At 38.1% G+C, this 19610-nt stretch overlaps 1 protein-coding gene across 3 annotated transcripts in view; it reads right to left on the bottom strand.

The window, feature by feature from the left end:
* The window catches only part of PTPRM (protein tyrosine phosphatase receptor type M), a 617272-nt gene that overhangs the window by 205393 nt on the left and 392269 nt on the right, over positions 1-19610 (bottom strand). For 2 of the 3 annotated variants that reach the window (XM_081149146.1, XM_081149147.1), the window contains exons 12-13: positions 19097-19370; positions 18066-18102 (exon numbers count right to left, since the gene is read on the bottom strand). In XM_081149146.1, coding sequence (XP_081005272.1) covers positions 18066-18102; positions 19097-19370 — 311 coding nt within the window. Of the gene's footprint in view, positions 1-11525; positions 11601-18065; positions 18103-19096; positions 19371-19610 lie in introns of all 3 variants that reach the window. The other variant, XM_081149148.1, reaches the window with a different exon arrangement.

Below are 19610 nucleotides of genomic sequence, written 5' to 3'. Positions count from 1 at the left end.
TTCATTTTTTTTTTTTTTTTTTATCTGATCTGCCATCTTTTCAACTTTTGGCTGAGTTAGGATAATTAAAGAAATTCTGACTTCCTTTCCATTCTGATTAAATATATTGGATCACACCCATAAATACTTTAAAAAAACTCACAAATACTAAGCATTTTACAGTATTCTAAAAATACTTGTTTACTAGAGAGACTAGTCCAAAGTCAACCAAACAAATATCACACAGTAGTACAACATGGCCCTCTGCCTACAAATTTACCTTATATCCTAAACTGTAGTAATTCTAAAGCAAGTAAATAGATGAAAATCACAATATCATAATTGATATCTACCAACAGTACAGTGGAATCTCATGTTAGCCATTGGGGTAAAGAGAAAGACCTAGTGACATGATATTGTCACTCAGTTTTGATAAATATCTTTAAAATATCCGTGCCTTTTCCATGCTTATTAGTATTGAAAATAAATTAATTTATCATAAGATTGACGCAATATATTTCTTTATAGAAAACTCAAGAATAAGCAAACTCATGCAAAATTCTTAAAACTATTTTTTAAACTTCAGGCATTTCCTTTTCCAAGAATTTTGCATCTTTTGCTGAAATCTTGGTTTATTTTGAGCTTAAAGCTTTAGTTTCAGCATTCTTTTTGGACATGCACAATGCACCAGATTGTTAACAAAATTAAGAGGTAGATTTCCTAAAATACAAAATTTCAATTTATGCTTTTCAAGCCAGAAAGCTCTATGCTTTAAGCAAACAGAAGACAGTTAAGTACATGGTTTTGTTTTCCTTCACTACACTGCTGACAGAAAGAGAAAACACAAAAAAATATTGAAAAATTTAATTGTCTTATATTGAAAAGCTTTTACGTAGTAATCCTAAAGTTTATGTAGCAAAAATGGAAAACAATACAATCTCAGTGCAGTATACATCTTTTAAAATATATTATTTCTGAAACCAAATGCTTGACATTTGACTCAGTATTTCCTTACAAAAAATGACAAGGAAAAAGGGACAGAATCTCCCATGGCAGTCCTGTATCCTCTCACCATTTTCTTGTAACTATACTGTTTTATAGATGAAACTGCCATAGCAGAATGACAAATATAACACATAAAAGAACAAAAAAGGGCAATAAATCACCAGTGACACTGCAGCCCATTAAAATGCATTCAGCTGGTGTTGCAGGAAGAATAAAAATTTCCCCTCACTTTACATTCTTTCCAGCTGAAAGGAAATTTTAGATTCCTCAAGCAAGCCTTATAACAAAGTCCAACCAAATTCTCCACAAACCAAGTTTCTATATTGGCCTCCATGGCTCAAATATATAGCACTAATACCCTGTTCACTGTATAATAAGAAATGCCCAAGATGGGGCATACAAATCATTAATTCTCCATCGACATGCAATACTACATTTGAAAAAAACAGGATACCTAGTTGGAAAATAGAAGTTTCAATTAAGCCACTATTTCCAATAAACTGATTATCAGCTTAAATGAAGAGTTCGGCTATTATGACTTATGAGGAAGCCTTAAAAGAGGAAGAATTTCCCCTTACTTTTTACCTAAAATTCTCTCAAAAGGTCAAATCAAAGCTCCTAACACTGAAAATGACTCTGGTCTCATATAGATATGCCATTTTAGAGTTTAACTCAATGTATGTTAACTTATTTCATTACGCACTCATTACACATAGTTTAAGATGCTGGTAAATCTGTTTAAGTGAAATATATATTGAACTGTTTATGTTGGTCTTAACAGAGATGATAAATGTAAGTTCCTTGAGAACAAAGAGCACAAGTTACACATCTCTGAATTCTCATCTCTTAACACAGCTAATTCCATAGAAAAGTGTTCAAGGACACAAGAAGCTTTTTAAGAACAGGATGACTGAGTGAAACCTTCCCTCCTATATTAGGGACAATGAATACTCTTGGAGCAGAACAGGGCAGGGCAGAGCAGAGCAGAGCAGAGCAGAGCAGAGCAGAGCAGAGCAGAGCGCCCTACAGCTAAGTATTTCAAAGCTTGAAAGGTTGTAACTTGTATTTCTATCAGAACTGAACTGCATGCACTTCCTAAAAGTGTCCCATGGGAGGCTGACCATAGGAGGTCTATGTGACACTTGGCCCCACTGCAACTCCTGGAGTCCCACTTTTCCTGAGGCAGTCACAGTTGGGAGCTCCTGTGTGATATTTTTGAAAAAAGTGGTGTGGAAATTAGTCCACACCTTTAAGGCAATTTCCTCTTTTTACAAATGAATTCATTCATTGGAAAATTATAGCTGGCCTTTGAGTGCCTTTTAAGTGCCAAGGGCTGAGTAGAGGCTGTGAAAAATATACAGATATGTAAAATATGGCCCCTGTAGTAGTAGATAAAAATACTTCTACACACATCTCATAGAAGATCCAATTAACAATCTCTAATACAACACTTTATGAGTCTAATCACTGAGCTGTTGAAGGGGAAAATATAACTGCTTGCAGCTAAAGGTGGTGAGATTTTTAATCTCAGTGTCCATATATTCAAACAATATGGCTGAGTTTTATCGTTTATGTTCTTTGTCAGTTTTTATTCATATGCATACCTCAGTAAATAGCTCTCAAAAAGAAATGAAGTGGATATCTCAGGCGAGAGGTTGAATGAAGCCGTGCTATCTCTAAGGTACTCAGTGCCCTTTGATATGTTTGAACCTGTCCCTTAAATTCCCTATCAAGTGCTCTTCTGTGCTGATCACAGATTATGCATACCCCAGGGCCAGTACTTGAACTGTTTTAATTTCCTGGCATTTAGCTCTTCTATTCTTATCCACTCACTCTATTTGTTTTTTCTAGGCTGGACAATCTTCCATTTCTTAGTTTTACTTCTGTCTTTTGGCCCCTTTTATTTCCCCTCCAATGTTTCTAGGCTGGAGTCCACAGTGCATACTTGAACCTGCCTCCCCCTCTGGAAAACACTTCAGCTGCTACTCACTGCTCCTGCGATCAAGACCAATGTCTTTCACGCTGGCCTCTTTCTGCCTGCGCAACCTGACTGCTCCCCACGCATCCTTCTGGCCACGATGGCCTCTGTGCAGTTCTTCATTTTGGGCATGCCACGTCCCCCCGCAGGACTTCTTGCACTTGCTCTTCCTGCCACTGACTTAGCTAAAGTTCAGTGAAGAATCCCACCATCTTCAAACTGTAACTAGTTGTCTGAGCTACTCATTGTGGCTAAGACCTGGTTTTAGTTACGTCTTCATCTTACGAATAGAGAGCCTGAGGTCCAGAACAGGATAATTCCACCTCTCTGTATGTAGCCCTGTCACAGCTTACTGCTCACAGAGTCCCAAGGATCCCTGGCTGGGTCTGAGAGGTGAAGGAAGAGAAGTGGGCAGACACTGTCTGGGAATGGGAGTAGAACACAGATAATGATGGTGTGGAGTGAGCAGGCCACTCTCTGAAACGGTTAAAATAAAATTAAACCTCACGATAGTGATAGAAGCTATCAAATACCTAAGAATAAATGTAATAAGATCATCAACTGTTCATTATTCAGTAAAGAATTCTGAATCCATGCTGGGTGCCTAGGAGGCTACATTGGAAACAAGGTAGACAAAGACCACATTCTAGGAGAGAGACATAAAGTCATCAGGGAACCTCAAAAGGTGGCAGAGTGATGGGCTGGCAGTGGCTGGGAAGCCAGCAGGGCCACTGCACTTCAGGTATTGTGGTTTGGTAGGCCTCTCCGACAATATGACCTTGGTGGTAAATCCTAAGATGGAGCTGGCAATACGAAGCCCAGGGGAAGGTTTCAGTCAGAGGGAACAGCACACACAAACATCTGGCACATGATCCAGCGGGGTGCTCCGGGGAAACAGTAAGATCAGAACTGAGTGAGAGAGTGAGATGAGCTGAGGACTGAGTGGGAGACCAGGGATGGGGCAGGCCCTTTATGCTGTGATTGGGAGTCTGGGATTTATTCTCAGTGCAGCAGGAAGCTATTCGGGGGCTTTAAGAAGAGGAGTGAAGAGGAGTGATGGAACCAGACTTCAGTTTCAGGAAAAGTCAGTCCAGCTGCTCTGTGGCAAATGAATGAACAGGGAGCCAGAAGAGTAAGCTGGGGCGCAGTTAAATGTTTCTGCAGTGGTCCAGGCTGGTGTGGTGGCCGTGAGAGAGCAAGATGTCATTGAACCTGGAATATATTTTGAAGGGAGACCTGAGAAGACAGGCTTATATAAAAACTCTAACTTTGCATTAGAAGTCTTATGATAAGGTATGAATAAATGGAGAAATTGATAATATTTTCCACAGTTCTGATAATGTATAAATTTAATAAGACTCCAATGAGAATCTCAGGGGCATTTTTGGGACCTGACTGCCTACTGTGCACTGACTGGGCCACCTTCTTGGTGCCTGGATATATCAGAACACAGCAGATGACGATTCCTGCCCTCAGGAGGCTTATATTTTAGGAGGGGGAGAAAGACAGGAGCAAACATAACAAGTAAGCAGAGGGTGACAGTGCTATAAAAAAGAAGAAAGTAGCAGTGTGAGGGGACAGACCGTGTGGGAGGGATGGGGAGGTGTCACGGCAGGCTGCAGTGCTAAGACGGGTGGGTTCCCAAGGCAGACTTCGGTGAGCAGGTAGATCTGAGCGAAGACTGGAGGCGGTGAGGGAATGAGCCAAGTGGGTATCTGCGGAAACTATTCCAGCAAGGGGACAAACGGCGGGGACGGGGAAGGTTAGGGTAGGAGCGTGGCTGGTGTCCAAACGACGGTGAGGCCACGGTGAGTGGTGTGGAATGAGGCGGAGGGAGAGAAGGGGAGTTAAAAAGGTGAGAAGGGGCCCATCATTTAAGTCCATTGTAAGGATTAATAAATAGACCTGGAAACATAAGTGGGGAGGGGTTTTTGGCAAAGAATTAGGAGAGAATTCTAGTTTTAGCACACAACATCAGTATAAGCAAAGGTTTTGATAATAGCTTAGGAAGAGGCTAAGAGGACCATACAAACCTAAATGTGAAAACTTAAATATGACAATATGGCATTTCAATCCTGTGAGAAAACAATTGTTTACTTAATAACTGGAGCAGCCTAACTGGTTGCTTATCTGGAAAAAAGCAAGACCTCTTCCCCGGCCGCACTCCACACCGTATCAGTGGTAATTCAAGAGCTAAAAATCAGGGCAATGGCTGAATAATCTGACATATGTGAAGAACTTCTCAAATTAAAAACCTGAGAAAAAGAGACGAAAATGAGAACATATTTGATTATCTAAAAATGAAAGATCCTTATGCCAAAAGAACAGCCATTGACAGGAATATGTAGGAACAGGTATAGAAGAAGAAATGCAAATAGCTAATGAACATAGGCAAAGACTGTAAACTTCAGGGAAAGTCATGAGAATACCATTTTCACGCCATACTGGACACATTAGGTTGTAAACGTCCAGGGCAAGGAGTTTAACGGACACTGGCGGGAGGGTGAACTGCTACCACTTGGGAGGAAGGTAGTCTGGTCAGATCCCTATGAAAAACAAACTTTCCCTTTGACTCAGACTTGGGAATCATTTAGAAATAAAAGTTGTAATGTAAAGAACACATAGAAAAGGCTGTTTATTTCAGTTTGTTGTTGTTGTTGTTAGGGAAAAAACTGGTGAAAATCTGAATGTCCATTAACAAGAGACTGAGTAAATAGATCATAATATATCCATACTGTACAGAGGAGCAATAGTCAGCTACTAAAAAGAATGCCTTAGATTGATATGCATTGGCTTGAAGGGGAATTCATGACATATTATGAGGAAAATGTAAGTTGCATAGTTAAGTATATAGATGGTAGTGAAAAAAACTGTGTATATATATATATATATGTTTGTATATTTTTACATACAGAGAAAGTTGTGGAAGGTTCAAAACATGGATTAGGTTAGTGAAGACACAGGGTGGACTCTTTCAGTATTTCTAAGATGTCCCAAGAGCCTGGCACAGTGTCTAGAATATAGCAGGCACTCAGGTAATATGTGCTCAGTGAATCAATGAAGAAATGGGTTTGCATTCTTCCCATAATTAAAAATGTGTGTTCAGATAAGAAAACAAAAATATCTAACATTTATTGAGGGTTTACTAAGTACTCTATTTGTTTATTTAATCCTGACATAACTTTTTGAGTGTAAAAAAAATATAATTCCTACCTCACAGATGAGCAAACTGAGGTTCTGAGATGCAAAATAACTTGCCCAAAGTCACTGTGCTGTTCAGTGGCATAGCTGGGATTTGAATGAAAAGTAGCTCCTAAGGCTTTTTTATGGAACCCACAAAGCATTTTTTGAGAACCAATGGACCAGTCACTTTATAGGATTTCCACTTCTGATGGTCTATATGATATGGCAACTGAGTAATGAGCATTTGTGGAATGAAGGATTTGAAATCCTTGCCTTCCCTGGGGTAGGGGTGGAAGCCGGTGTTCCAGCAGTGCATAAGCAGAAGAAATTTACTGATCAGCAGAAAACACCAAGGTGGGTGTAGGGGGGCAAAGCACATCCCTCTAGTAGAATTAATCTGCCTGTTTCCGCCATTTCTCCAGTAATGCCTGGAAGTATGGAAACAGGAGCCAAGAAAGCGGGCAATGGGATTTTCTCAGGGCTGAGGATCAGCATAATGTGTGGAGCCAAGGGGTCCAGGTGTTCGTGAGAACCCAACTGAAAGGGCTGCAGAGGGTGTGAGGGCTGAGCGGGTCTGGAGGGCCCAGGAGGAGGGAGGAGACACTAGGGCGAAAGGGGGTATGTTCAAAGAGACACTGAGGTCGAAGGACGCCAGGGCTCGAGTCACAAAGCCTGGAATCAAATTTACACCCCTCACTTAACTGAATATCAGGCCTCTGGGCCTATGGAGGTTAGTATCACCCCTCTGCGTTTCCTTTTCTCAACCGAGAAGCGTTAGGATGCTTCTCTCCTAATGCTTGGTTGTTGGGGGAGTCTGTGAAGTAATGCACGTGGAAGTCTCCAGCACAGTATCCAGAACCTGGAAGTTTCTCTGTAAATACTGTAGTTCCTTTTCTTCCTCAGTGGGGATCTAGTTCAGTGACTCCCATGTTTTATATTTTACACTAAAAAACCCTCTATATTTGCTTTAAGGGCTACATTACAAAGAAAAAGGGAACTTCCTTGGGATTTTTTTCATGATAGCTTTGCCTATACACTGACAAAGCTTCTCTCCGTGACTAAACCAGCTGGGCTCTTCGGAGTCCTTTTGACACAGAAGAACATTTGTGTCCTGAGGACAATGCACAGAAGTTGATCAAATATCCTCACTTCCTTTTTCAAATGTCATCCATCCAATAAGTCCCTGCTCTTCACAAGGGAAGGGGTGAGAAGTGACAAAAATTGTCTCCTTGACCAAAGTCTAGCCAGCGTCCTCAGCCCTTTCTCAACTAGGTTTCAACCTTGATCTATAAAGAATTAAACAAAACATTAACATAGTTTCTAGGTGACCCTAGTTTCTCTTAAAGTGCTTGCCTGAGAAAACTTCAGGCTTCCCAAGAACTGACTTCCAGCAAACAGAGCCCGTCTCCCAGCCTCCCGGGGGCGCAGGAGCCTATTTCAGTAAGTGCCAGTTAGCAAACGGGGATGGATTTCACGCACACCAAAACACTCTTCCAGCTTTCTGTAATTTCCCATTTCCCTGACTATGGAGTCCCTATTTGCCGCCCTCCCTTCTCCTTCAATCTCTGTTAAAACTCTCAGTCACCTCTCTACAGCTTGGATGAAACTCAGCTCCGTCACCCATCAGCAGTAATTGAATAAAATCTCTGTTCACCACTTTAACTAACATCTGCTGTGTTTATCTCTGACAATACAGACACATGCTACTTGTATCATTTTCAAAACCTGGAACTTTATGTGGGAATAACTGTTGGTTAGTTCTGTTATTTTTTAAGGTACTAATTATATCTAGCAAGTAATTCTACATGCTCTGACATAATCAGATTTGTACTTGAATCCCAGGAGTCACCCAGTTTATAAATACTTTAGGATGCAGATCTTATCACATTAGACGAATGGGTTAACCAAAACAGATGATAAGTTTGTTTAAGGAAATCACTCCCCACAGCATCTCAGAGTTGGCTAGGTCATTAAATCATAAATAGAAATATCTTAATATAAAACAAATAGCCTAGACATATTTATGAAGTTAATTAGATAATCTTAAAGAGAAGTTTCTATCATGTGTAGCTTTACATTTTCTTTCCAAAGTAGTTCTATATTACGTATATGCAATTAATCACAAAATAAAAGGAATGAAGTAGAAACCAGAAGCATGTCCAGTTTCTAGAATTTTCTCTGTGTGCACTTGAGAGTAGGATTTTTGAGGTAGACAGAATTTTTATTCCAAGCATATATTCTATTTTATCATCTCCTAAATCCAGTGGTTCAGTAAAGCATTTTTAAAAAACTGTGGGTTATAACCCATTGGTGAGGAATGAATCAATTTAGCTGGTTGCTAGAACTTAAGACAATGAATTAGAGTAAGATGGAACAAAATAAAACAAATCAGAGTGCATCTATTCAGTGAATAGCACTGCTAATACAGTGTCTAGAGCTTTCTCTTCAGTTAAGTGTGTGTGTGTGTGTGTGTGTGTGTGTGTGTGAATTGAGTGCTGATGTATTCTTACTGTTCACTGAGGACAAAATAGTTTAAGAAACATTCCCAATGCAATGACATACTAGCATTCTGTAGGCTGAGCTGCCTTCATTCGGTGAATTAAATCAGCCAGTATTTATGAACACTTTTTGTTGTGTCTAGCACAGTCCTGTGCTGAGGTCAGCTCACCAGGTGTTTGTTTCCTTTGGTGTTAGACAAGAAAGGGAGGTCCCACCTATGCCAAGGCAAACCTAACCTTCATGTACTGCATTCTGAGCCAAAAGGAACTACAGAGGACTCACTGTCTTATCAAAGTCTCCTAGTGTAGGTATAGCCTCAAGTAGCATTTGTAGGAGCATGATGTCAGCACAATTAAAACAAAACCAACAAAAAGTTGCTGAAGGCACTTCTAAATGTATCCCTCATGAATCTTCTGTTTGCTTCTGGAAGGGACTGTGCTCATCTAGTAAGCAAAACTACAAATGTTCAATGGGTCAAATATTCAGACCTGCCCCACTGAACATTTCTATGCTGCTGGACACAATGAGAAAGGTTTTGAAATATATGTCCTTTCCCCCCATTAGCTACATTAACTGTTGTCTTTTCTTAAAAGGCTAAATGACAAGTATGCTAGTAATTTTTCATTCATAAGAGCATGTGTATGTGTAGGTTTTGATGTTACTAATGCAAATATGCCTGGTGCCAAGAGTCTGGGCAACCACAAACTAAAACTCTTTGGAAGATCTATACCTGGCACACAGAAGGTGCTCAATAAATGTCAAATCAGTGATTGAATGGATTAAGTCTCCAGCTTGCACTATGACTCATGAATAAATCTATTAAAAAAGACAGTGTTACTGCTATCAGAGTTGATGGCTGATGCAAATGAAAAATGCAAAAGAAATATTACTTGAGTTTGAATTTATCTGGGTAAGATTAACCATCATTAAAACCAGCAGTAAATACTAAAAAAAGAACAAGAGTAGTTTTTTTACTGGTTTTTGAGGCTTTTTCTAACACTCTATCATTTTAATCCCTAATGAACCAAAGCAAATGATGGAGATCATCTGCAGCCTTTAAAGGGATGGCAGCCATATATTCAGCTACATATGTGTCCTTCACAGACTAGTTCCAGAATAACAACACATACTGGATCTGAAAGCCTTACAAAGGAAGCTGATTTACGAGGTATCTTCTTACTCGTGCAAGTCTTAGAGAAAAAGCTATAGTCAGAAGTTTCACTTACTTCATGTCTCATAACAGCATGCTTAATTTGAAGGTAGCAGATTATAGGTAAGGCCTGAGAAAGGGGCTATTAAGTTGTATTTCCCATAAATCCATAAGTACTTATTTTATGATAGTGAGGGCAGACAACCCATTTTTAATGATTGACTGGCAAGACTGGTGCCAGCTCAGACATAGTGGGCTCAGACTTGCTGAAGGATCCCAGATTACCTTCAAGGTGGACACCTAACCCTGCACAGAGTGCCATGGGCCAGTCCTGAAACATCGAGGTTTTAAAGGGGAGCACTTATATAAGAAAGACACTGTCACTAAAGTACTTTTGTTGGGAAGAACACTTTAGAAGTTCAGGGTAAGAAAGAATCTGTAACAAGAAGAACTTCAATCAATAAAAGAAATATGCTTGAAAGAAACCTGAAAGCAGGGGAAGCAGAACTGTTAATAATAAGTTTATATCCTGTAGGCCTGAAACAGAGGGCTGAAAATATGTAGAGAATTCCAGCAGAGAAAGAAGTGGAATTATCCTACATTTCTTTACCTTATAAAGATTAGTCTATAATTTTCCTGAGCCTCAGTTGCACAACTTCCAAAATAATAAGCTCACAGGACCTAAACATTTATGAATTTTTGCCATGAGTTAAGCTTTACTTTTCCCCCTTAAATGTCAGGGTACATTCCTTAGCTTCATACATACAAAACAATTGCTGGAGTAGACATTTTATGGTAAGCAGTTGTGTTTATTACTCAGCTTTAATCATGCCTATGCTACATGCAACAAAACTATGTTAGAAATCTGGACAATGGCTTGTCCTTCCTTGTTACAGGACAAAAAGTTTGTCTTCTGGGGTTTTCTGACCACTCACCTTCAATCTGGAGTAATTTACGGGACTCTTTTCCTATATGAGTTTATACAGATGGCCATTCACCTTTAGAGGCAGTATGAATGGGCAAGCTCATTTCTCTTGGTAAACAGAAGCACACAGTTCAACTCCCTGACTCTAAGCCATTTGGTTTTTTAAAAGCTTCCCTAAATTATTCAATGCATTTGACTTGCAGATGTACCACTGCTTTATATAAATACTTTGCTTTGAAACAAGGATCTAAAAGGAATGCAATCAGCTCTGCTCCAGTTGTATGTACAAGACAAGCTATTTGAACAGCATCACCCCAAACAGCTTTGAGTGGTTTCAATTCATAACACTGGCAGACAAGCTCCTGTATTGCTAACTGTGTGTGCAAACTAGATCCTGCGAGGTGAAAATGAACCTCTCTCACCCTCAAATCACAGCGCCTTTTAGCTTAATTTGGATTACTGTGAATTCTTCTTTATGGATTTTGTTTGAAATCCTGTTTGATGTCATTGCTATTGAAAGTCCAGCAAATTTCATTTCTGTATAACATTAGGCTAGAAAGGAACACACCAACAGACAAACACACAATGGAAACATGCAGTGGAGTTGTGCTTAATGCATGGGTATAAATGTGCACAGAGAAGAGGCCAAGCACATCACTTCATTTAACGCGGGCACAGGTCTGTACCAAGAGTTTGAAACATTGTAAACAAGCCTTAAGCAAAGGAGGAGATGTAGAGGGGAAACGAAGCTGAGAAAAATGAGCAGGAAATGGGCAAGATGACTCATCTATACTTGAACGTCTGACCTGTCAGCTGGTCGTCGCCTGCGGCAGGGGCGATGCGAATGTAAGGTGTTGTAAGCTGAGTCACGATTATCGCAGCTATGGCAAAGGAAGATCCCCGGGTCAGCATGCATGAGGGAAGAAAAAGCCAGACTGAAGCTAGGCTAGCAAGGAGAATCTCCATCAGTATATCACATTGTCTCAACTTTGTTCCAACAACAGCAAAAAGAGAAGGAAAGGAAAACACAACCACCCACAGCAAGGTGCTGAATATTCTGCATTCTTTTCCCTTAAACAGGCTTTAGGCAGGCAGTTATATTGGCAACTACGACACAGTTGTAAGCTTTGTCTGAGGTTTTGGATAGATCCACTGAAGAAAAAAGTGCAAACACACACATTAGTCCCAAGAAAGGCTCTAGACTGAGCAATATTTCCAACTGCTATAGAGTAGGATGTATAAAGATTCATTGCTAACTCCGATGATCTGAACTTTAGGCTTTTAGCGTTTACTAGGTTAAAATTCTGCTGCTTAAGTCACAATATTTTCTCTTCTTGCTAAAATCACCTTTGTGAAGAACATTATCCTCTTTTGCTAAAAAAATTTTATGTAGAGAAACCTCTGTAATAACTGAATTTCATGTAGAGCATTTCTATTTAGGAACCTCATTGTGTCACATTAAGGGAATGAAAACATGCATCTCAAAGCATTGGTAAGAAAAATAAAAACGAATCACTGCCTTTGCTAGAGTTGTCATGGCTAACAGGTGACCGAAGAAATCATTTAGAGTCTTGAAGTAGACCAGGCGGGCTTCTGGTTTGCCTGCAGAGCTCAGTAGTTGTGTTTAAATGGTTAACAGTTATGACACACAGATATTAAAAAAAGAAAAGAAATTAAAACATCAGTTCTAACATGATACAGCTGGAAATGAAGCAAAGAAAAAAGTCTGAAAAATTAAGGACAGGCTTACATGAAAGATTACTAATTTACACGGAACAGCCTGAGTGCTATTAGAAATGTGGCAGCGAGTAAGGAAAATAGATCATCTACCATCTGCAGACAATTAAACCCAAAACTGCTGCTGCATAATATTTTGAAATATCCCTCTGCATCGTTCAAGCAGTGCTGCTCCTTATAACTAGACAACTGCAACAACTGGGTTTCAAAGTGGTAGCATCATCTTTCACACATTATTAATGAAAACTTTCTAGTCTTGCTAAGTGAGATGAATAAACTAACAGTTTGGTCAGAGAACAGAGACCTCCCAGGGTATTACAAAGATAATTTTCTTGATATGACATGGTATGCAATTTTGCATACTGATATAATAAACTGTGAACAGTAAAATGTTAGTTCTCAGACTCGTTACAGAGTTGGCGCCAATTCCAAGTTCATACATATAATATTTGCTTGGTCATAGACGGCTGTTGTTCAGCCAACACCCCTGTATGTTTTTCATTAATTACAGGAAAATCGTACCTACCTACTTTTGAGAAAAATTATATTGTCTTACACAAAAACCGAGCAACTATACAATTCTGAAAAAAGCAAACAGTATGAACAAAAGGTTACTTGAGAGTGGCTATGATGGGCAGCCATGACTCCACAAATGACAGGAAGGCTAACTGTAATCTAAGGCTCAAAACTCCCATCAAAAAAGTACATTACACATATCAGGAAGGATTTTTATCTGACCTTTATATTCTGCATTGTAAAATGTTCTATTATTATTATTTTTAGTTACAAGGAAAAAACTGGATTATGTTACAAATTATTTAAAAATAGCGGTCAACCAGCCTACCGCCTGCTTTTGCAAATAAAGTTTTATTGAACACTGTCACGCTTACTTGTTTATGTGCTACCTGTGGCTACTCTTGCACAGCAATGGCAGAGCTGAGCAGTTGTGAAAGAGACCATCTGGCTCACAAAGCCTAAAATATTTACCATGTGCCTTTCACATAAAAATTTGCTGTCCTCTGTCTTAAAATATCAGTAAGATGCATTAAAAAGAAAATTGCTAATTTTGGTAGAATAAAGTCAGAAATTCCAATCCTATGCTTTGAAGATTCTTCTGGTGCTAATAAATTTGGGTCTCCCTTAGGTACAAAAGTATGCACGGAAGAGCGACAAAGGCACTCAGTGTGTCAGATTTCCAAAGTGCCATTTCAGTTGTGTGTAGTGGGATCTTCTGGAATTTGATGAACCAGTATTTGCTCAACTGTGTTTTATGTGACTCTAGTGTTCCTTTAAAAATGAGTCTGGGTCAAATAAATTTGGGCAATATATAGGGCTGAATAAAGTTAAACAGATTTTTTGTTTTTTTCCCCCCTTAGGAACTTTCCAGAAGCCCTAATGTATTCATGATGTACATTATGAAGACTATTTCAGATCAAGAAAAGAAAATATTCTCTATAAAATGCTGAATGACAAACCTATACCATGTTTATGTTTCTATTTTTAAATCCATAGCTCAGTGATAGCAGATTAGCATATGTAAGTGGACTTACTATATAATTTGTTTTCTCCTGCATTGAATATGAGTAATTAAAAGGAATCTTAATTAGCTTTACATCTCTACAGACATTCTTTTCAGTTCTTTTGTCAGAGAACTTTCATTCTGTAGCATTGTTGCCTAGAAGGGACGGTATTCCTTTGAACAAAATAGTGAACAGAAAAACAGTCTAGAAAAACTTCTTAAAGAGCATGGTGATTAAAAAAAGAAACATTCAAATTTCTGAATATAGTTAGAAATTGTATCAGAACAATGAAAATCCTTCAAAGTTTCCTGAAGGTCTTCCAGCAAAGCATATGCACATCCCAGTACAAATGTAAGTTAAATAAAACACTAAACTTAAAAACACTGAAGGAATTTTAAATTCACCTTAAAATATGACATTAGAATAATGATTCTTCTTTTTGTTTAAGATTTATGGTCTGACTGTTATAATACTTTTGGAAGGAATTTAGCATATATTCTCATGCAGTTTTTGTTTTGATTTCTAGCTACAATGCTGTTAGCCAAATCTTAGCATGTAAAGAGTTAACATATATAACCCCATTCCCCATACACTAAAAACAAAGAAACAAACAAAAACTCTCAAAACCTTTATGAACTAAAAATCCTCCAAATTTAAAAAGCGATGTATTATAAGAAAATTCACAAATGGCTACATTGTCAAGGAGAAACACAGCTGGCACGATGTTATGAAAAATACTATTTTATTGAAGATTAATGAAAAGTATACATTTTAAACTGATTGTTATATCAATCAGAATGAATATACCTCATTTAATATAAGAAATCTAATTTACTAACAAGATGGATTTGATGTTTAAGTGTATCCTGTCAGTTTAGAACTGATCAACAAAGTCTTCCAAAAGTAGCATAAAAACCATTTCAACCCTATCAGTTACCATAAGGCAGCCATAAGGTATGTAAGAATTAAAGAAAACACATATACAAATTGCTAAGAGACAGTTGGACCAAATGATCTTGAAAAGAATCCAACTATAAAAATGTGAATGTGATTAAAAATAAAAATTAGGAGAATCTAAGAATAGCTAAAAGCTACTATCTATTCCACTGTATAAATTAAAAAAAAAAAAGAATCCTATAATTGGGAGGGTAACATCCAAACATCATGTATAATCTGTCATTGTATGGTGTCTTTATCTTTTAACTCAACAGACAGAATACTGTCATGTCTGTCTACAGTGAACAATAAAATACAGAAACCTATATCTATGAGGAATCTAGATATACAAATTAAAGGAGGGTACATAAAAATATAGGCCATCCCCCACACATATGAAGATATGAAATAACATACCTTAGGTTTTTTTCCTGTGTTTATTTTTTATGAGGCTTTAGGGTTGAGATGATTAGTGTCAAAATATATCCTTGGTATATGATTAAAATAAGCAAAACATTAAATTTATAAATAGTATGAAATGGATCTTTAAGAGACATACCCATACTTGAAATTGCAAATTAGTTCCTTGTAAAAAATACCCACCTCCATACTTTTTATATAAAGATACTTGTCAACAGTTGTTTCATGAGAACACTGAAGTCTTTATAAATTCAAAACATTGCTTAGGAAAATGGTTTAGTATCTGAAAATTCAATTAAGCCACCACACTGTCAGCAATATGTGGCAGAAAATAGGATGTCTGGACTCTTAAATTTCAAACATCTTTATTATATGGTACCAATAAAGTTATTAGACCTATTTCTCTGTTATGACTAAGTAGTCAGGATGGAAGTGCTTCCCATGCTGCAAAAAGAATTTTTAGTATGAATGAGGAAAAATAATGTGATTATAAAGGTGGTGAAATAATAAACTGTGCTGTAAAGGGAGGCTGCTGCACCTGTACATGTAGAAATTAATAAAATAAAATAGTACCAGACAGTGTAGTTTCTCCTAGAATAAGAATATCTCCCAAGGTTTTCTCCTGTATTATGATTTTATGAATAGAAATGACAATGTTATATAATGAATATCAAAATTTGTTTCCCTCTTACCCCTAAAGAGGTTATTTGGATAGTTTATTGCTGTGTAAATGTTTGCAAATGACTCAGAAAATATGAATGGAGAATATTCAGTCAATCAGGTCATCTGACTGCCTAATCATCCTTTGGTGAATTGAAAAACAAATTACAATATTGATTAAATCTGGCTGATGGAAGAAACGATCCAAATCACTAGCTAAGTCAACCTATTGTGAAAACTGCAAACACCAGCTTTCCATATTTACTAGTGTGCTCTTCATGTAATTATTTAAGTAAATGAACATGATGACAGGTATTTCACTGTTTTCAGAGTAAAGGGGCAGTGACTTAATTCTAATAAAGAGGAGGACAGACAACCACGCAACGCAAGACTAAAGCTGGCGAGAGGTTCTGCTGGGTGAGGGCCCTGACATACAGCGAGCCACTAGGAGTAGGAGTCCAAAGGCTCGGGATCAAGCCCAGACCCACTGGTTTTTAGCTGAGTGACCTTGGTAAGTCAATTTGTCTTCCAAAATACGCATTTTCTTCATCTCAATAAAAATTGCAATACCTGTCTCCTTTCTCAATGCTAAAGAAATAAATGAGAACATGTGTGTGAAAGTGCTTTTCAGCTGTGATGTTAAACATAAGGCATTATAAATTAGGCATTCTGGAACTGGATTTACTTTTTTGAGATCTCAACGATATGTAGAATTCAATAAAGCAATTTGAGCATGGGCAATGACCTGGAGGTCTAAGAACATCAATACCTCATTCAAGGGCCACATAATACTATAATAAATAATAGTTAATAGTGTATTACAGCTTATAAAGCCCACCAATATCTTTAATTTTATTTATTATTAATTTATTCCTATAAATAAAGGTACTAATGAGGTACACTATATGAAGAGTTGAGCATTTTAAAATCAATATAAGTAGATTCTTGGAAATAAAACTATGAGCCCATGAGAACAAAGAAAATACAAATGGGGTGAGTACCTCACACAACCCCTGGCACATAACATGAAACCAAAAACTATTTGTCAAGTGAACTGAATAAAAAGCTCATGTATGTTCATTAATAAGAACTCAATGAGAATTTTGAAAATCCAATGGACATCTATAGTACACTCAAACTATGTTGCCTGGCAGTAAACAACGAAATCAACAGGATATTTTACCCAATAGAACTCATCCAGTGACTGCCACCTACGACCTGCTTAAACTTAGTGCCACAGGCCCATGGTGCCTTCTGTCATCACGTCTAAATTAAAACACAAGGAATTTGCTCACTGTCTCAGGGCTACTCTAATGTCTGGAGGGGCGTATTTAACTACAGATGCTAATTTATAATGCCTCATTTTAATGCAGCATTTTACATTTCTCACACTTTTTCCTCCTACACTTCCACATGTGATGGTTCAAGTCGCACTGCAATGTTGGCGAAATGACCTGACAGCTCAGGCACACCCACAACTGTACTTTGTTGTTTAGGAGGTGCTGTGGTGAGCTCGTGGTGGTTGGCCCTAACTGTTTCTACTGCTCATCCCTGGTCATATTTTCCAGGATTTGAACCACACCTGGGAAACAGAGGTTCCACAGTAACATCACCTGGTTACTGGGTTCAAGGAGACACATCATCAGTAAAAAGAAAAAAAGAAAAGCCCATGTAGACTCTATAGAACTATTACAACTTGATAATTCCTTTCAAACAGCGGGCAGTATTTTACTACTTTGCATACGGAGAGGTACTAAATCCAGTTGTACTACATGTGGTACTATGGTTTAAAAAATGTGTATTGAGAGCACAGGACATTTTATTTTAAAAGAAGTTTTAAAAAGATAACCGTTGAAAACTGCTTGGAACACAGCAATATGACTTATTTTAAAAATTATTTCAATGTTAATGTTAACTGCCGGTCAATATTAACTGCCATTAGATCCTAATACATAAATACATGCACACACTCATGCACACGTTTCAATGAAGTTAATATTTCAAGAAGTTTTAAAATACCCTCTAAAATCTTAAAGGACACGATTTGGAGAGCATCCCACAATTTCAACCTACCTTTTGTGGCCACTCGAACACAGTCTATTTTGGTTTCCTGTATCAAATAAAGAGGGGGGAAAATCACTATACGTGTTTTATTTAAAACAAATGAAACTATCTGCAGTTCTATTCAAGTACTGCTAAGGAAAGGTGACATTGCTCCTAGTGTAGCATTAACCACCTGATGGGTACTCCTGGAACCAGCTCGGATACACCTTCTGGCTCCAGTGCTGACCGTGGCGGACATGTCCAGGGCAGCTGAGGAGTGAGGAGCTAAACACGAAATGCCTCTGCCTGGTGGCCCCTGGCCTTCTTCAGACCCTCACTTGCTCCCCGAGCAAGCACTACTAGGGAACTCTGTGTCCCAGATGTCCTCCCCTTCACAGGCAAAGGCGTCAGTGAGGACACCGGGACCCATGCCCTGAAAGAGACAAGCCAGTGTCCCATCTGGAAAGCCTGCCCTTCCTTCTCAGGACACTTGACTATCTCATCAGAGTTCTGCGTTCGTCTGAACAGGAAAGGGAAAAAAGATTCAGAAATGACTTGATAGTTTTTATTTCGTTAACATCTCATCTTTCTAACACTGTTTTCTCTTCGAAAGAAAAAAAGATACCTAATTTAGTCATAGTTATAGGAAGCATAAACTCTCGTGGATCCAAAGAAACGGGGCAGAATATGCTGAAAAGACAGATGCTGTGAATCTCACAAAATTTTAAATGAGCTGAATGTGTGTGTTGTAGCTACACTATTTCCCTGCAAAATAGTAAGCTAAGCAGAATTACTAGCCACTTTTGGAAACAAGTAAAAACTGAAAATAAAAACCATCATGTTGACAATATATTCTTTCTATCAAAGCAAATATGAATATATTCATTTCTTTCCATAAACTTCTCTAGGTGAAAATAATTTTAAAGAGAGGAAGAGACAGCACAATTGTTTCAAGTAAAAAAACACAAAAGCATGACTTTTCTTTACTGTTTTCTTGTTTAATCTATGTTCACATTAATAACCCTAAATAGCCTAAGTAAACAGCCATCTATAAAACTTACCCCATTGGCTCTACTAGCAGCTTGGAAATAAATTCTGTAGCTTTTATGGGGGAGGAGGGGGGTGTTCCAGTATCCATTGTATGTCTTGTTATCACCAATAGTAAAAGGCTGAGCAGCCTGCAGGCTGTTTGCTGGGAATTCTGCAGCAAAGTAGTACTGTGAGTTCAGGATGGAAGCATTCTGGAAGTGAATTGGCACGGGGTAGCACTTTAAGATTTCTGTTGTTTTTTTAGTTCTTCGAGGGCGTTCTTCCTCAACAACTATTTGGTAGACACTAGAAAAAAAGAGAATTATCAGTGATATTTTATGATAACTGAGCTGATATCCTTTGCCTCCAATTGCCTCCACAGTTTATCCAAAAAAAGAGTACACTGGATATAGTCAATAATAAGTACTAAGTGCCTAATGGACACTCACACAATACTTGCTCAATGAGAGGGGGACAGTTCTTCATCTTTCACAGAACTCTCTTACCCCAAATAATACAATTTATTGAGGGAAACAAGTTCACATA

This window comes from Miniopterus schreibersii, assembly GCF_964146895.1.
Source record: "Miniopterus schreibersii genome assembly, chromosome: 10".
Classification (NCBI taxonomy): domain Eukaryota; kingdom Metazoa; phylum Chordata; class Mammalia; order Chiroptera; family Miniopteridae; genus Miniopterus; species Miniopterus schreibersii.
Note: the sequence above shows the minus strand (reverse complement) of the source record. Positions and strands in the feature narration are given on the sequence as shown.